This window comes from Bactrocera neohumeralis, chromosome 4 (assembly GCF_024586455.1).
Source record: "Bactrocera neohumeralis isolate Rockhampton chromosome 4, APGP_CSIRO_Bneo_wtdbg2-racon-allhic-juicebox.fasta_v2, whole genome shotgun sequence".
NCBI classification, from domain to species: domain Eukaryota; kingdom Metazoa; phylum Arthropoda; class Insecta; order Diptera; family Tephritidae; genus Bactrocera; species Bactrocera neohumeralis.
In genome coordinates, this window is record NC_065921.1 from 15818895 (window position 1) to 15836292 (window position 17398).

Here is a 17398-nt window from a genome sequence, read left to right on the forward strand (position 1 = left end):
TAGGCTTGCAATTTTCACACGACCTCCTTAGATATATACTTGTATTTAAAAATTTTCTGCTAATGTTTCAAGGAATAATATTGTCGTTAACAATTTCGAACTTTTAGGCCACTTTGATGTAAAGTATTGTAAAAAACCGACTTTGTTCGGCAATTTGATAAAATTAAAATTTCGTTTAATTCTTTAATCGTTGTCTGTACTCATCTATAATAACAATTCTTTTGACTTTTTGGATTTGTGTTAATTTCAAGCAGAAAAAATCTTCCTCACCGTCAGACATCTTTCTTCAAGTGTACCCCTGGAGGTCGGCTGCGGGTTAATCCCGTCACAAAAATTTTTCAAAATAAATCGGAAAATATTAAAATACATTAAATTCTGTAAATGTGCATTTTATCAATTTATTTATTAAATAAAATGGCTCTTCGAAAAAAATTCATAAAAAAACGGTTTTTTTACTTACGGGTACTATAGATATTTTTATTATTACTTATTTTTTAACATAAAAATTTCAAAAATTATCAGCTGATAAAGTGAGTGGTCTTAAAAAAATTGGCACGTGACCATGTTGAAGATAGTCGTTTACCTAACACTATACATGTCATTACATTATTTACGTCATTACATTCTTTACATTCACACTCACATTTACATGTATAAGTATTAGTAATTACTTTGTTCTTTAATTCTCCTTCGTGGAGTGAACATCAACTTTTAGTTTGTCTCTAAATATATACTTAATTATCTCTGCAATCCTATCAGACCATACTCTCGATTTCAATTCTCCTAGGAAACGGCAACCTAAGAAAATTATTAATTGAGAATAAAGTCGAAATTTTTTCAAGAAAATAGTAAAATTAGTAAAAATTTAAGTTTTAGAATATGTATAGTTCCACACCGCGACCTAAGGTCTATTGTGCCCTCTTCTAAGTCACAACGACACACTTAATCCCAGCATATTAGCAAATTCTAATATACTGCTAGGTGCTTTTGAGGTTCCAGACATAGAGAATTCTATATAAAAAAAATCTAAAAATTTCAGGTAAATCAGTCTAGTACTTAGAAACTGAGAAATCGTGGGTATCGTTTTGAAGCAGACACTTTAGAGAAAACGCTTTCAGTTTCGAGCAAAACAGTTTAAATGCCGAGTCAGCAAAATACATGTAGCTATATCTTTGAAAATAATTTAAAGTTAAAAAAATCCGCTTGTAGACACATTCTTGAACAGTTCAACCTTGAAAATATGCAAAAAAAATTATTTTTTTTTATTTCTAGACTATAACACCCCCTTAAGTTGTTTTCAGAAAATCCTAAAAATTTTGAGTCTAAATACAAATTCCATAAATTTGCAAATTTTTATTGATATTTCTTCACATTTATACTATTTTTGTAATGAAAAAATAATAATTGTAGTTTAAAACAATTTCTTAGCTTAGCGCAACATTTCCTACAGGGCATGTAGTGTGTGTGTGAAAGCAAGCATGTTTGCGTATTTTTATTGTCATCTGCTGAATCGGCACTTGCCTTTAAATGGCAATAAATGAAATTGAGTCAATACAAGCTAACTAATAGCGCAAATAAATAAACATTTGTATAGATTTTATGTGTATGTACACAAATGGCTGTGAGAATAGTCAAAAATTTTGCCGCAAACAATTGCTCACTGTCAAATTCGTTAAAAGAACTTTGTATTTGTCACACTTACGCGTCGTTTTGCGTATATTAATGACAAATCCAACATTTAAATATACATATTTACAAGTATAAACACTGAGACAGACATATAGACTCGCATGCGAGTATGTATATTGTGCAGATTGTCCACTTGAACTGAGCGCATCATTTAACAAAAATGCTAAAATGTTCTTATGTTTGCCTATATGTATACATATGTATACATATGTATATACATACATACATATGTATGTATGTCTTTTAGAATTAGCATGAATACAATTTGTGCGGCAGCAAGTGGCATGAAGCGGTTTTCGTTTCTTTTCTGTAAATTAACACCGCGAAATGATTGATTAGTTTTCTGTATGTAAATGTTACTGTATTCGCAGACGATCATTACTCACACACACATGCATATGCCAGTTTTAAGTTTTTAGTTTTTCGCTTTTCTGCTTAGTTGCTTGCCCCAAAGTATTAAATTATGCAAATTGATATGCCAAGAAAAGCGTGGCAAGATAAATTATGAGTTTTAAATTACGAAAATGAACGCGATTCTGTAGACCCAGAAATATAAAGTCTAATTATAGAAGATAAGTTTTTGTAGTTAAACAAAAAGGTGTAAGACAAAAATTGGTTTTGAAAGAAGTATAAAGTAAAGTTTGTGAAGAAAAAATTAAATAATAAAATATAATATTTAAATAATAAAAAAGATGAAAATGCTAAAGAAGTCTCTGTAGATGAAACTTAAAAAAATCTGTACAACGTTTTCGAGCCAAATTTTGTTCAGCGATGAGAACCATCTCCGGCTCAATAGGTATGTAAACAAGCAAAATTGCCGCACTTGGTACGAAGAGCAACCTGAAGAGATTCAAGAGCTGTCATTTATCCAGAAAAAACAATAGTTTGGTGCAGATTGTGGGCCGGTGGAATCATCGTGAGAACGTAACCGTCAATGGGGACCGTTATCGCGCCGTGATAACCGACTATTTGATGCCTGAAATTGAAGCTCGTGATCTAGGCGACATTTGGTTTCAACAAGACGGCGCTACTTCACACACAACGCATAAGTCAATGATTTATTGAGAGAACACTTCGGTGAGCAGATAATTTCACGTTTCGGGCCGGTTGATTGGCCACTAGGGTGGGTCGATTCCGGACTTTTTTCGATTCGGGATTTCTAATAGTGCGGAAAAGTTGCCTTAGTACTTCCTGATTCCAATGAAACTTTTTGTTTTGAGATCGGATTGCATCTTCAACCCCAACTCCGGCCTTGAAATTTCGGAAATTCGCCTAAAATCGTGAAATTGTCTACCTAGCGCCTGAAATACGCATCTCATGGCAAAATGTATAAAACAAAAGTTATTTGTCACGTCATTTGCTACCGAAATGGTATATGTGATCATGGCCATATTACGAATCGTTCCCGAGATACGAGCGAAAAGGCGGCGCGCCACAGCGCAAGGTGAAAATCGGCTTGCGGCCACACTTCTTGACTCACGATTCGTATATACAGATATTAATGATGAACGAGTATCTATTCAGCAATTTAATCAGCCAGATGAGATTGTTCTGTGAAGAAAGCTGATAGTAGCGAAGAAGTATAGTAATACCTTATCCCAAGCATATACCTTGTGAGACCTTTTCCGGATCTGTGGAATTTAAACTCTCACGTTTACATAATTCTGTAATAAAAAGGCAATTTTTTACACTAAAATATTTTTTTATAAACGTTTTAGCCTTAAACAATCAACATGAACAAAAAACGCATATTTTTCCCAAGCTCCTCTTTCCGTGAATATTAATAGTACAGGGTTTCAACTCTTATTTCTTCTCAGCTCAACAGCAAATTCTTAATTTTTCCTCCTCACATGCCAACCGACATCAATTAAAAATCATTAGAAAGTGGCACCGAAAGCAACATGCTGGCAGAATGCCACAAGAATCTCGGCAAGAATTGCCAACGAGCAGAGGGCAATATAAATTCTAGCGAAGCTATGCGCAAGCCTACACCACTTTACTTCCGCGAGAACACGCATGCGTACATGAACGCACGGGCGAGTAAGAACAGCCGCAACACAAGAAAGCACAATGCATACCAGTAATATAATCATTTCGCTGGAAGAAACATAAGTAGTCGCAGTACACACAATAGTTGAAATTGTGTTTAGTTGCACGAAAGGCAAAGAAAAATGCTTCCTGGTATTTTATACTTTGTTGCGCGACCGCGGCCAATTTACACGCCATGAGAAAGTAAGAACCATTTGGCGCGCCAGCAAACATGTGGCGGCGAACAAGTGGCAACATTGTTTGTGGCTAATGTTGCAAGTACATTGGAGATGGGCGTAATTAAAAGCGTTGCAAGCGCTGTTGCGCATTTGTAAAAGTAAACACAGTTCAGCGCTTACTTGGCGCCAGCCACACATGTGAACGCGTTAGGCTGTGGTACAAGAACGAGCGCGCGCTTACACAATTCGGGCGCCAAAACGTGTCGAGGTCAAAGAGTGCACTGCGCGTCGAGCGCTCCTTTCAAAATAGTAAAGTGTTTGTGCTGCAAGTGCATTGCAGGCTGCTTTGTGAACTCTAGCTGGCTCAAATACTTAGCGCGCCTTGGCGTCGCTGTTTACAGCTACGCGCGCTTAAGTCATGAAAGTAATTTCTAATTTTTTGCTCCAGTTTCAAGACTTCCACCGCAATGCGGTTTATAGCCAACACATTCGCTACATTCCGAACGCCGCTGGCAACCGCAAGCTGTAAGCAACAAAAGTAATTGTAATAAAGTTGTGCTTCAACAGCAACTACCTGCCACATTCCGATGCGCGCGCATACATACGCATCCACGTCAACAAACATAAGAGCGCTTAGGGCGACGCGTAGAAGAAACGTTAGAAGTAGCGTGCGCGCGCGGTCAGCAAATAGGCGCGCTGACATTCTACGCAACCAAAGAATCTGGCAAACGCACAACGGCGCTGAGTTAAAAACTAGTTTCTCACAACCGCGCAAACGTAATTAATTGAAGCGGTTCACATTCCATGCTAAAGCAGCGATGCCAAAGACAACGACAGCGCGCAGTGAGTATGACTTTATTGGTCGGCGGTGACGGCGTGCGGCAAAATGCGGTGCGCGTATTGAGCGTTGCGCGCAGCAATAGAGCATGTGCGCGCGCGTTCTTTTTCTCGCCGTTTCATATTCTTTACCTTAAGCCAACTTGCTTCAGTTCAAATTACGATCAATTGTTGTTATTATGACTACTGTGAACTGCGCGACTATTGGCGTCATTCACTTGGTCGAAGCCAACAATGCTTTTGAACTTCTGCCGCTTAAGCGCTAACTTATATTGACAGAGTTCTTTTTGTATTTATATGCGCGTCCTTTTACTTTTCTTGTTCTTAAGCCCTCATTTTCTTTAGCAAAAATTTCCACCATCTTTAATTGCTGCGCGCGCGCTTCTGCTTAATGGACAAACTACCGCGGCGCTTTTTGCAAGAAATATTTTTGCTTTGTGCGCGACTGAAGGCGCAGCGCCTTAATTGCCCAGCTGCGTTTTAAGCGTTTCAACGAAATAATTAAGTTTAGATGGGCGCTGCGACAGCGCCGTTGGAATTTGGTAGCGCGCAATACAAAGCCGCTCACCACCGCCACAAAACCCAAACAAATATGCAAGTAGAATAAGAAAAAGTGGTAGCTGCTAATGTTTTGACTACCATACATGGCTATGACAAGTAACCACAACAACAGCAACGGCCACCGCGCCACATTATATTTCATTTAAAGCGAGGCGCGCGCGACCTTGCCATTCACCGCCACTCACTTGCCACATTTTGTGGCAAATAAACAAATGCTCGTTGCATGCAAATCTATAAAAATGCTAACTGTATAAATCAGCGCTCCTAGTGGCACAACATTTATTGCTCACGTCGAAAGCGTGTTCGGCTTTTCACTTTTGCGCCACCAGCGCGTATATGTATGTGTGCGTTAGTTAAATTTTTTTCACATTATTTCTTCTAATTTGCAGCTGCTGTTCTTTTTGCTTGATTTTCTCCACATCCCTTCCACTTCTCTTCGCTTCGCGCGCTTTGCCCGAATTCGCTCCGAAATTTAATTGCTCAACTTCGCGCTACACAAAATTCCGCTGCCGCGCGTTGGTGTTGTTGCTGTTGGCGTTCGCCTATGGCTTTTAGCACATATTCAGTTAATTGTGCGTGTGTGTGTGTCAATATCGACAGCCATTGCTGGCATTTGGAAATTTTCTATTCAAACTATTTAATGATCGCAATTAAATGTCAAGTGAAAAGCGCCGTAGAAATTGATTGGCTCTTGGCGCTGGCGGCACACATAGAATTGTGGTAGAAATGCGGTGGAAAGCAAACTCACATTTCATTTTTGCAATAAAATTTCGTGGAAAAAGTGTTCTAGATACGTTTTCCACTTCGCGGGTTCACTGCTCAACCAGGTGAAGGGGAGTTCGAATAATTCATGCGCGAGTGGATATTTGGAATGTCTAGGAAGACATATGTATACTCAGTTTCGGGGGAAGCGGAGATATTCTGATGGTCTAATTATTCTTTGTAGTTAAGAACAGTGAACTGAGTGTCATTACTATGTTCTTTGCTAAAAAAAATTTAGGCTGAATAACGCATATTATTAGAAAGCAAACGCAAACAGTGAGTCTTCAAAGAGACTTTATCTTTAGTTGAAATTAAAGCCTGCTTCTTCCAAGTCTAATTTACAAAATAGCTACATTACCTTGAGTTTTGTGTTTTCTTTTCTGTTTCTGCTTTATACTCAAGAAAAAATATGAGAGTCCAATAGCAAAAAGGCGTTTAATTTCAACTCCCGCCAGTTCGGTGGGATGTCTGACGGTATGCGCTCCCAAGTGTTTAAGTCTTGACCTCCCAAACGAGGGTCAGGAAGTGTTGAGTTGTTTCCACCACATCTTCTTCCATAGAGATACAGAGAAAGAGCCACAACAGTTCGGTTTGGCGATTCCATGGTCTAAGTGATCCCTTATGAAGTCAAAATTGTCGTCAACTGTGAGTGTCAAACAAAGAGTAAGGCTCCAAAATTCACCCTTACTTTCAAACATGGAACATAAACAACATTTTCATATACTTGTTACTATTATGTATCCTTCAAAATTTCGATTTTCATGAATTAATATGGGAAGAACTTGAGAAAAAGTGTATATTTCTTGAGGCAGAAATCACTCAGAATCCAATATCAACAAGAGCGAACTTCTTTTATGGGACCCTACCTTACCCTAAAAACGTTATCTGTGGCACAACCACTTTTTTGCATAGAGAATTTCGCTGGAATATGATGCAGCTTTGTTTGTGAGAAGAATTTTAATAATCAATAATTTTAAAAAAATTGTAAAAATTATTAAAAATTGATAGACCAATATTTTTTAAATAATTTTGGAATTTCCTCTACTAGTACTTTATAAAGAAATACCTTTAAACTTGGTACTTAACAACATAAGAATATTCCGCCGAACGATCCATTAACTAGGGATTATAAATGATCAAACAGTTGTGCTTTTAGTTGTTATGAAACGAGTCATATTAATACGGCAGCGATTGCTCGTTATCTGCGTTGATCTTCTCTTAATTGTACGATCACTTTCGACAAGTAAATTACTTGGGTTCTATTCAAAATATACCACTCTGCGTGACAATTATAAAATGATTGCGTATTATTGACATGTTACGACAAAAACAACGGTTTATTTAGAAGTATTTCCACCAATAAAAACTTTTGGCTGGTTATTTTGAAAGTACTATAAGAGTTTTTGTTCAATTGAATTATTGCTCTTCCGCAATTTAGATAGATCTTCCTGAAATTTTAGCGGAGGTAAGTTGATAACAAGCTGTAAGGTTGATACTTGCGGCAAAGGTCGCTATGGATCTCACTTAGACAACTATCAACGTTGGTTCTTTTTGATATCCAAAAGCTCATAAAAGCTAATCACCTAATAGTTGGACGAAGTGTTTTGAGCTTACCACAAATTTTTTAAAGTATCTTATATCAGTTCCACCCAGCTCGCTAGGTTCGCCGAAGATGGGTCCACCAATTTATTTCAATCTTTATCTGAGAAAAGCTGACACTAGGGAAGAAAGTAACTAAATGATTCCAGTGTATAGTATGGAGGAAGGCGAGCTCCATACAGTGCTGCGTGTGCGACTATTGAAGAGTGTACAGTCAGAACACAATTGTGGCGAGATTAACTTTGTTAAGAGCAAGTAGTTGAGAGGACCTCTAACGATTCACTCTGGGCAAGAAGTTGAGGTTGAGGCTCCAGTTCTGGTTGTTGACCAGCGCTTATCGAGCTCATGCGATAGTAACTTCAAATAGATTGCCAGCTTCATTATGACATCGATACGTTCAAATCTTAAATAATTCAAAGTAAGTTCGAAACTCTTTGGGGAAAAAGGTTAAGTTTTTATGTTTCGCTTCATATTTTGTCGGAATTTTTACCTAACGAAGGTCAAAATATCTCTAACGACTCGGAAAATTACTCTCAAATATGATTTAAGTTTTCACTAAGGAAGTATACAGTGTTTAGATCCCTCCGGGTTATAGACTTGGTCACAGAGAAAAAACATTTTTGGCTAAGCTTCATAACTTAGCTCTTCAGTTGCCAAAATTCTTTATTCAAAGTTCTTAATATGGAAAGAGACTCTTGTTTTTAACATAAGAAAGACCAAGTAACTACAACAACTGTTAAAAAAGTTTATATCTACGCTTAATTAAACACCCCCACAGTCTTTATTTTGGACTCAAGATATCTGAGCTGACATTTGAAGTCCTGTTTCTGTCTCTCTCTCTCTATTTTACTATTACTGATATTGCCTTGATACTTGCTTTGAGTCTACTAAAGTAGTTATAAGTCCTTAAATATTTAACATATACAGTAATTAACGCTTTTTTGTTGCTGTTGTTGTCATTTTCAGAAAGTCTGTATAATGAAATAAAAAAGTAATAATTTATTTCAGTTGCATATTTTTCAAATAAGTTTCTCCTTCAAGGCAACAAAAACAAAACAATACATGGATTTGTGGTCAAATTACAGCTGCTTGTAACAGCAGCAACAAGAACAACAACACTAACAAATACAAAACAATGCCACATTAAATTAAAATCAAATTGTTGTTGTTGTGACCGCGAAGAAGAGCCGAAATGTGCGGCCGGCAAAGGCGGCAGCAGCCAAGCGGGCGGCCATTGCCACTACACATGCATATATACGGACCCTTGTGCTTATAGTACAAGTACATGCATGTGTTTGTGTGGGTCTGTGCATATAAATGAGTAAATCTTCTGCTAGTCGCGGGATTTCACCTATTTGTCTTTCTGTTCGGCCGATCGCGCGCTTCATTATCCGCTATTTAATTTTATTGAACCAAAGCGTTGAAGGCGAAGGTGAGGTGCAGCCACACAAAAACAAAAGAAAATAATCCAGAAAAAATCGCTAGCGTGGTAAGCGTAGTAAAAGCGCGCAGCAAAGTTCATGCCATAGTGGGAGCAGCAACAAAAAAAGGCGATCGCGCGCGGGGCGCATCAAATTTCTTTTTCGTTGACAAGAAAAATCGCCTAAAAACACAATAACAACAGATAAGCAAAAACTACAAAAAATAACAACAAAAAATGGAGCGAAAAAAGCGCTGAAAGTGCGCTTGTTGGCGGTATATTTATGCGCGCCGCTGAAATGTGGCGCGCGGTTGGCAGCTGTTGTCAGCCGGTTGATGCAACACTGCGCTGGTGTGTGTGTATGTGCGGCAGAGTATGCCACAGCATGCAAAACAGCTAGTTAGCAGCCAAAAACACGCTGCCAAGTTAATTAATTGGCATCGAGCAGAAGCGCAGCGATAAGCGCTCGAATTGGAGGCGGCTGCTGCATGAAAACATGCCATTCCCTGCACTTACACGTATGTATACAGATACAAGTGTATGTGTGTAGAGAGTGAAAAATGACAAAATTAAAAATGCAGATTTCTGGCAGCAACAACAATGAAAAAAACAGTGAATTTATGGGCAAAGTATATAAAAGAAAAATTTAAATAAAAAACTAAAAATTAAAAAAAGTAAAAAAACAAAATTTTTTTAATCTAAAAAAAAATTTTAAAAATCAAAAAAAAAAAATAAATAAATAAATGGAAAAAGGATTAAAATATTAAAAAAATAAAAATTAATAAAAAATTAACAAAAAATTTAATCAAAAAAATTAAAAAATAAAAATATTAAAAAAGAAACTCTGCCGCTATCAAGTGTATAAACCTAAGCCAGATTTGGCCGCCATATAAGTTTCAAAAATTATACACTTTTTTCAATAATTTTTTTGCTCTAATTTCACGTTTTGCCCGCGCGCTGCCAAACAATAAAAAATTGTTGTTGCACTCGAAAGTGTGGCGGATGCGCTGAGCAGCTAACGCTTAAACGAACTGTGCGCGGTACCATTGAACTTTAACGGAGGCGGCAACAACAACAATAAGACCCACAATAGTAAAGCACATTTAACAAATGAAAAAATCTCAAAAAACTATAATAACAAAAAAGCGGTTTAAATGCTAAAAAATCAGCTTAGAAAGCTGCAAGTAAACACACACGCGCCGCTGCCGCCAGAGCTGCAACTCGTAGCTATTTGCTGCCACAGTCTTCATATAAGCGCTGCTGCACTTACTGCGATATGCATAAGCGCTTAGGCAAATGCCTTGATTAAGTCGCGCGCATTGTTGGCTCTTGTGCTGCGCAGTCGAGTGCAAACGTTGTGCTTACCTTTGGAGGCTTTCCAAGCACAAATGAAAAGAAAACGCTTACAAAACAACAAATTTTTAAGAAATAATTCCAAAAGGCTTATAGCACCCATAAGTAAGGCAGAAAGCAATTTTTATTGCTATTGTTGTTGCTGTTGCAGCGAAAAGTGGGTCAAATAACAACACTTGGCATTCTAATATTTAACTGCATTCCTCTCGCGCTCTGCTGCAGTTGAGGTTCCGCACTTGCATTGCTTGGCTGCTTAACCTTTCTGCTCTGCTCTTCATCGCTGATATGCGGCTACTTAACCCAATTCTGTCAAATACTCGAGGTTTGAGTTTTTTACCTCAATTGGAGTCTTGCATAGTCAGTTTTTTATAAATAAATGCATTCCATGGATTTCGGAAATATTTTTTGATAGTACAAATATGTTGAAGTTATATAAATAGACTCCTGTTGCGAGGAGCATCTCATTTGTTTAATATGATACGCCCCTTCACAAGTAATGCCAAACCATCGAGTTTATTTCTGTAAAGAAAAAGTTTTTCGTGAAATCAATTTGCCTCTCTGAAACGACCAAAAAATTACCAGTCCCTCAATTTATCGGATAACAACAAGAAACACTTCTCAAAGTGTAAGAGGAACTCAGGCAAACATAAAACATAGAAGTAAGAGCCAATTCTAACATACTTACATATACATATATTCACTGTTAGGTCGTAGAGTTGGTCCTAATTGATGGATTCCACTTGTAAAGATGTTGTTGTAACGGCAGAATTCCAACGAGTTGGCTAAAGATAAAAAATACGGGTCCGTTCCATTTACGTAGACCCGACTGTTGAGGAGACGGCTAGGCGGAACGGAATTTTGTCGCTCCAACAACAACATTTGGAAAGATGTTCTTCATCGGCCGCTTTTCAGGGTTCGCTGAAGGGGTTTCTATCGAGATATTTCTGTCTCAGTCTCTCAAAATATGATAATATGATTCCACTTCGTCTTCCTCCATACAATTTCGGGAAAGAGCGTCCGACGAAATATTTAGCCGCACTTTGAGTGAACATATTAAATGGGTTACGGTCAAAATGCCTACAGTTGCGGCGAAATTGACTTTTGTATGAGCAACTTGTTGAGAAGAACTTTTACGATACTCCCTGAGCTAGAAAGGTTACTCAATCGCACAAGTTCTGCTTGTTGACCAGCGCTTGACGAGCTCACTGAAGGTCGATAAGTCCAGCTCTAAAACGCAACTAGACATTCGAACTGGCTCCAATCAAAATACCTACAATTGGGATGAGATTGACTTTAGTTTAGGCAAATAGTTGGGAGGACTGGCTCCAATCAAAATACCTACAATTGGGATGAGATTGACTTTAGTTTTGGCAAATAGTTGGGAGGACCTCTTACGATTCTCCCTAAGGCAAAAAGATCACGCAGTCGCACAAGTTTTGCTTGTTGATCAGCACTTGCTGAGCTCACTGGAGGTCCGACTCATTTCCAATCCAATGAAATTTGGGAAAAGATACCCTCTTGAGCTCATTGGCATTGCAGTTTCCTGCGATTCCACATTGACCGGGCGTCCGCACAAGTCCAATAGGGAAGAAGCTTGATGCTATTGCTAATTACATAGGTCATGCACTGGTTGACTCCATTTGAGCTCACAGTCAGCGAGCTCAATCTGCGTCGGCTATCGGAGTACTTCTACCGCTACCTTGATGGCAGCCACCTACGCTTGGAAGAGGCTACAGTGACCTGGTAGCTTCAAACCAGAATTGATGCAGAGATCTCTACCCCCTACCCTCCCACCAAACATGAATTCATCGGTGAAAAAGTTCATTTTTTATCCAGCGGCTTTGCACCGCCCTAAAATTCAGCAAAAGAATGCTTCTGAGGGCAAAAGAAGTTGCATATATTTTTAGCTCGGTTGAAACACATGTCATCTAAATTGTATTAATGTCATTGAATTTAACATAATGTTAGTCGCACATTAGTCTACAAGTAGATTACCATCATCTAATTACTCCGTAATAAATATTATTAATACATACATACATAAATACCTAAGATTATGATAAACAAGACGTAGGAGTAATATCGACTCCAGCGCCATCTGCAGGGCAAATTTTTTATCTGAATATAGTTTTTTCTGTTTCAATAGCATACGCTGAAAATACGAACCTGATGGCTTAGAAAATAGAATCATAAAAATATTTTGACAGCAGCGCCACCTGTAGGTTAATATGTTTTACTTAAACGTGGAGCAATTCTAATATTTTTTACGACAGTGTAAACAAGTGCAAAGAAATTTGAATTATCGTCAGTTTAGCGTCATTGTATTTGGCAAAATGTTGAAAGCGCTTAATCTTTCGATTTATTTCAACTCCTTCTACATTATTTTACTCATTTATACTGAGATAATAAACCAATTCTTCTTTCGTTTTATATTCGAAACGTAAGATTTTTGATTGTTTGTTTTGTTTTTGCAATACCACAACCATTTGCGTCATCCTCCACACACAACATGCCACTTCTGGCCATACAATTTGTGGTCAGCACGCATGCGCATGCGTCATGTCCAACGCAGCGTTCGACCCTTTGCCATCATTAACTCTGCCATTCTTTGGCAAACTTTTAACCTTGACAACAACAAAAAGTGCCAGTAATGCCAGTCTACAAAAGTAACAAAAAACATTTAATGTTCACCACAAAACTTTAGGAAAAGTAAGCACAGAATGACAGCCAACAGATTTCAATTCTACCTGCCTTTGGCTTGGCAGCCCGCAGACCAAGGATCAAGGCAAGACATCCGTCAAAAACATTTAAATGCTGCTCCGCTGCATATTTAAGGCTCGAAACGGAAATCGCTGACGCCAAACAAGGAGCGTAAACACAACAACAACAACGAAAGCAATAAACTTTCAGTTACATTTGCCACAAAATGTTGAAGTCTGCGCGTCACTTGCCGCTGCGGCCGCCGCGCTTGTTGCGTGCCGTTGTTCGAAAGGCATCACAGCAAATGTCCAAAATTCCAGGCACAAGAAGCACTAAAGTGTCAAATTTATGCGACTGTTGTTGTACTGCCTTTTATTTTTTCCCCAATATTTATATACTTTTATATTTATTTTTTAAATTTATTTTTATGTGTGTGTGCCTGAGTTTGATGGTAGTTAAAGTGGAATTTTCGTGCGTTGTTCTTTTTTGTTTTCTTTTGACATTCTTCCTTTTCTTTTTTTCTTTTTGATACCATATTTCCTCAATTTTTTTGATTATTTATATACAAACAACACATTTATATATATTCAAACACACACATTTATATATACATATAGTACATCTGCCTTTTTTTGCTCACGAAAAGGAACTTCCATTGAAAAAGTTTGCACCTGCGCATTTTTGTACCGCACAGGGGCTCCCGCTTGCCGATTTGGGGACGGCTCAAATGTCCAAGCGCATTTTTTATGCATTCTCACTTTTTGCTCAACTTATTTAATTTGCAAATTTTCGCATGCGCGTTTTTGCTCTTGCTTCGGTTGGCATTTTTAATGGCCGAACTCGTACTTTATGCTAAAATTGTGGCAGGAATTTGATAGCAACAGCTGTCGTTTGGAAGCCGTGTCTTGGAATTTTTATGGGTTTACAAAAATAACAAAAAAAAAAACAATTAAAAAAAAGTAAAAAAGAAACGAAAAATTAAAAAAAGACAAAAACTGACAATTAAAAAGACATTTAACCCCTTGAGGGAGAAATAATTAAAGATATTATATTTTTGACCGGATTATCAGTTCAACTAGAAATCAGCACTGAGAATTTCATACTGATTTTTAGACGCTCAATATTAAGGGCATTTTCGAATTTCCGAAGACCTAACGAACGATTCCATATATTAAAATAGGCCAATATAATATTTACATTTTTCAATCAGATATCAGGCTATTGGAAATTAATGAAATGCTGCATCAGAAAAAAGTATGTATTTATTAAGTATTGATGTAAATTATGGCCAAACTAAGAGGCTGTTAAATTTTTTTTAATATTTATTTCTGCCCAAAATTCGAATATCGAATATATATATTCGAATATATCGGAATGTTCTTTTCATTCTACAATCGAATATTAAACAGAATTATACATAATCCGTAATTTATCCGTGTTAACACATAATCTGGATAATCGATTATTCGCACAGCACCAACACTACACATATAGAGGATCACTTTTAAGCTTTCATTAAAGTAATATTTTCACAAAATTCTTCCCAAAATTCGATTAGGCGGATCAACAAAAACCAGAATGCTTTTTCATTCTACAATCGAATATTAAGCTGATTTATAACTTATCCGTAATTTATCCGAATCTACGGATAATCCGGATAATCGAACAGCGTCAACCCTACATATATATACGATCACGTTCAAGCGTCCTTTTTCAAATTTTTTCAATTAAACACGTTTATCAAGGATTATTCTGCAAAGGCTGGGCAAGACCAAACTCTTGGTATTATTTTTATGTAGACTACAAGTCGCCATTTTCTGGTCGAAAACTTAAAAATCGTATTTTACCATTCCAATGTGAACACCAAGTACCGTCATTTCAATGTAAAGAACATCTCAGTCGAGAGTCATCACTCGTTGTGCGGCCATAAAACTGTGAAGGTGAAAAACTGAAAGCAAAACACATTGAAAATTGTTGTCAAACACAAGAAAAGCTTTTAGAATATTTGGAAGTCACTTTCGAAGCCATTTCAAAACGTTTCTACTCTGCAATCGTGTAGAGGAAATTGTGTGTCACATGAAGTGAAATCAAAAGACGTTCAAAGACGATTATGCGTATCCGAAAAGCTGATTGAACGCTACAAAAAGAATTTGTTTTGGAACGGATTGTGATTGGAGATGGAAAATCGATCCATTGCGACGACCCTAAATGCAAAAACATTATATAGGTCACCTGACCAATCTGCCAAATCAACGGCAACGCTGAATATTCATGACGCCAAGGCAACGCTCTGTATTTGGTGGGATGAGGAGAGCGTTCTGTATTATGAGCTTCTAAAATCTATTTTGAAAGTAGCAAATAGAAATTTTGCCTCACCCGTCTTATTGTCTAGATCTTGCCCTTTCTGACAACCCTTTCTTCCGATCTATGAAGAGCGCAATCACTGGTATATCTCATTCATATGAGAAGAGGGTATCAAACACTGGGTTGGCTCATTTTTGATCACAAGCTGACGAAGTTGTTTCGGGATGAAACACACAGATTTCTTATATGAAAATATTGTTATTTTTGATCTACTCTTTAATCGAAATTACATTTATGAATATGTACTGATCGCCGTTGCTTGGATGAAGACGAGCTAGAACTATCTCAGCACTTCCTTCTTGACTGATCCGCTTACGAGAGATTAAAGTTGAAACTCTTTTAGGCATACACTTTATTGGATTTTGGCGGATTCAAGAGGCTTTGAAAACACTTACATGTAGATTTAGGTTCACATTGTAGAGTCCTTACACTTCTTTCTAAACAAGAATATAGGCCTTAAATCTAACCTCACCAAGCATAATATAGTAGTTCAAATATATTTTGACGTTTTCAAAAAACGGTTTCTTAAAATTAGCATTTCGAATAAATTGAACGGCACTCACCTGTATTGAACCGGCGACCGAAGCGGAACTGAAGCTCGCATTGCTGGCGTCCGATGAGGCAATAAATTGTTTGCGCAGCAAAAGACTGGTCGACGTACTACTATTACCAACAATACTAGTGGTGTTGTTGTTGTTTATGTTGTTATTATTGTTGCTATTGTTGTTGGCGTGAAGGGTGGCATTCGTCGAGCCACCGCCAATGCTGTTGGCCGGCGAACTTTTACCGCTGCCGTTGGTACTACCACCACTGTTGTTGTTTTTGTTACTATTTGTGTTTGTTGTTGCTGCTGTTGTTGGCGCCATTGTTGTAGCGTTGTTGACATTTTTCAGCGTAGCGCCAGCACTACCGTTACTGTTATTGTTATTATTACTCATATTACATGTGTTATTTTTGCTATTGCTATTGTTGTTGTTTTGTAAATTTGCATTATTTTTACTGTGTGGCAATTCCATGCCACTGTTGCTGTTGTTGCTGATACTATTTGTATTGCTATTGAGAATATTGCTGGTGTTGCAAACACTATTTACACTTGCACTCATTTTGTGGTGACTTTTGTTGTTGTTGTTGCTGTTATTACTACCAACACTGCCACTATGCGTAATATTATTATTGCAGTTGTTGTTGTTGAGGCTATTGACATTAAGGCTGAAATTATGCAAATTATGATTAGTATTAATTGTTGTTGGTTGTTGTTGTTTTTGTTGTTGTATTATATTATTGCTTAAGATTTTTGGCTGCTGCTGCTGCTGCTCTTGCTGATTGTCAGCCATCTTAGTGACGTTTTTCTGTGTATGTTATTGTTGTTGTTGTTCAGCTGTTGCTGTTGCTTGATTGTCGGCGATTAAAAAATAATGTTTTTGTTGTTGTTGCTGTTGTTATTTTATACACTGCTATTTTAGGCACTTGTTGCTGTTGTTGTGCCGACACTACATGTTTTATTTTTTGCTGTTGTTGCAACACTTCGGTATTTTTTGGACTTTTCATGATTCTTCATGACACACACACACACACACACACACATAAAAAACTTTCATATTTTCGGGTTTCGAAAATTTTATCTTCACTTTTGTTGTTTCCGTTTATTTTGTACTATTGTGAAAATTTTCTTTGATTTTTCACATTTTTTTTTGTTTTGTTTACTTCAATATATTATTTTGACAATTTTCTTTCATTTCCCAATTTTCAAAACAATTTTTTTTAGATTTTTTTTTAATTTTTGTTTGTTTTTAAAAATTTTAGTTTTCCAAAATTTTTTTTGAAGTTTTTTATTTTCTCATTTTTTTAATATTGACTTTTTTTATTTGTTAAATTTTTCACTCGTATCACTTCCGTCCGCTTAATT

The 17398-nt window shown here is 37.1% G+C and overlaps 1 protein-coding gene across 4 annotated transcripts in view; it reads right to left on the minus strand.

The window, feature by feature from the left end:
* LOC126756170 (protein Shroom) overlaps nt 1-17398 on the minus strand; it is a 317073-nt gene that overhangs the window by 255022 nt on the left and 44653 nt on the right. For 3 of the 4 annotated variants that reach the window (XM_050469026.1, XM_050469025.1, XM_050469027.1), the window contains one exon: nt 16056-16701. In XM_050469026.1, coding sequence (XP_050324983.1) covers nt 16056-16595 — 540 coding nt within the window. In that variant the 5' untranslated portion in view covers nt 16596-16701. Of the gene's footprint in view, nt 1-16055; nt 17242-17398 lie in introns of those variants that run through there. The other variant, XM_050469024.1, reaches the window with a different exon arrangement.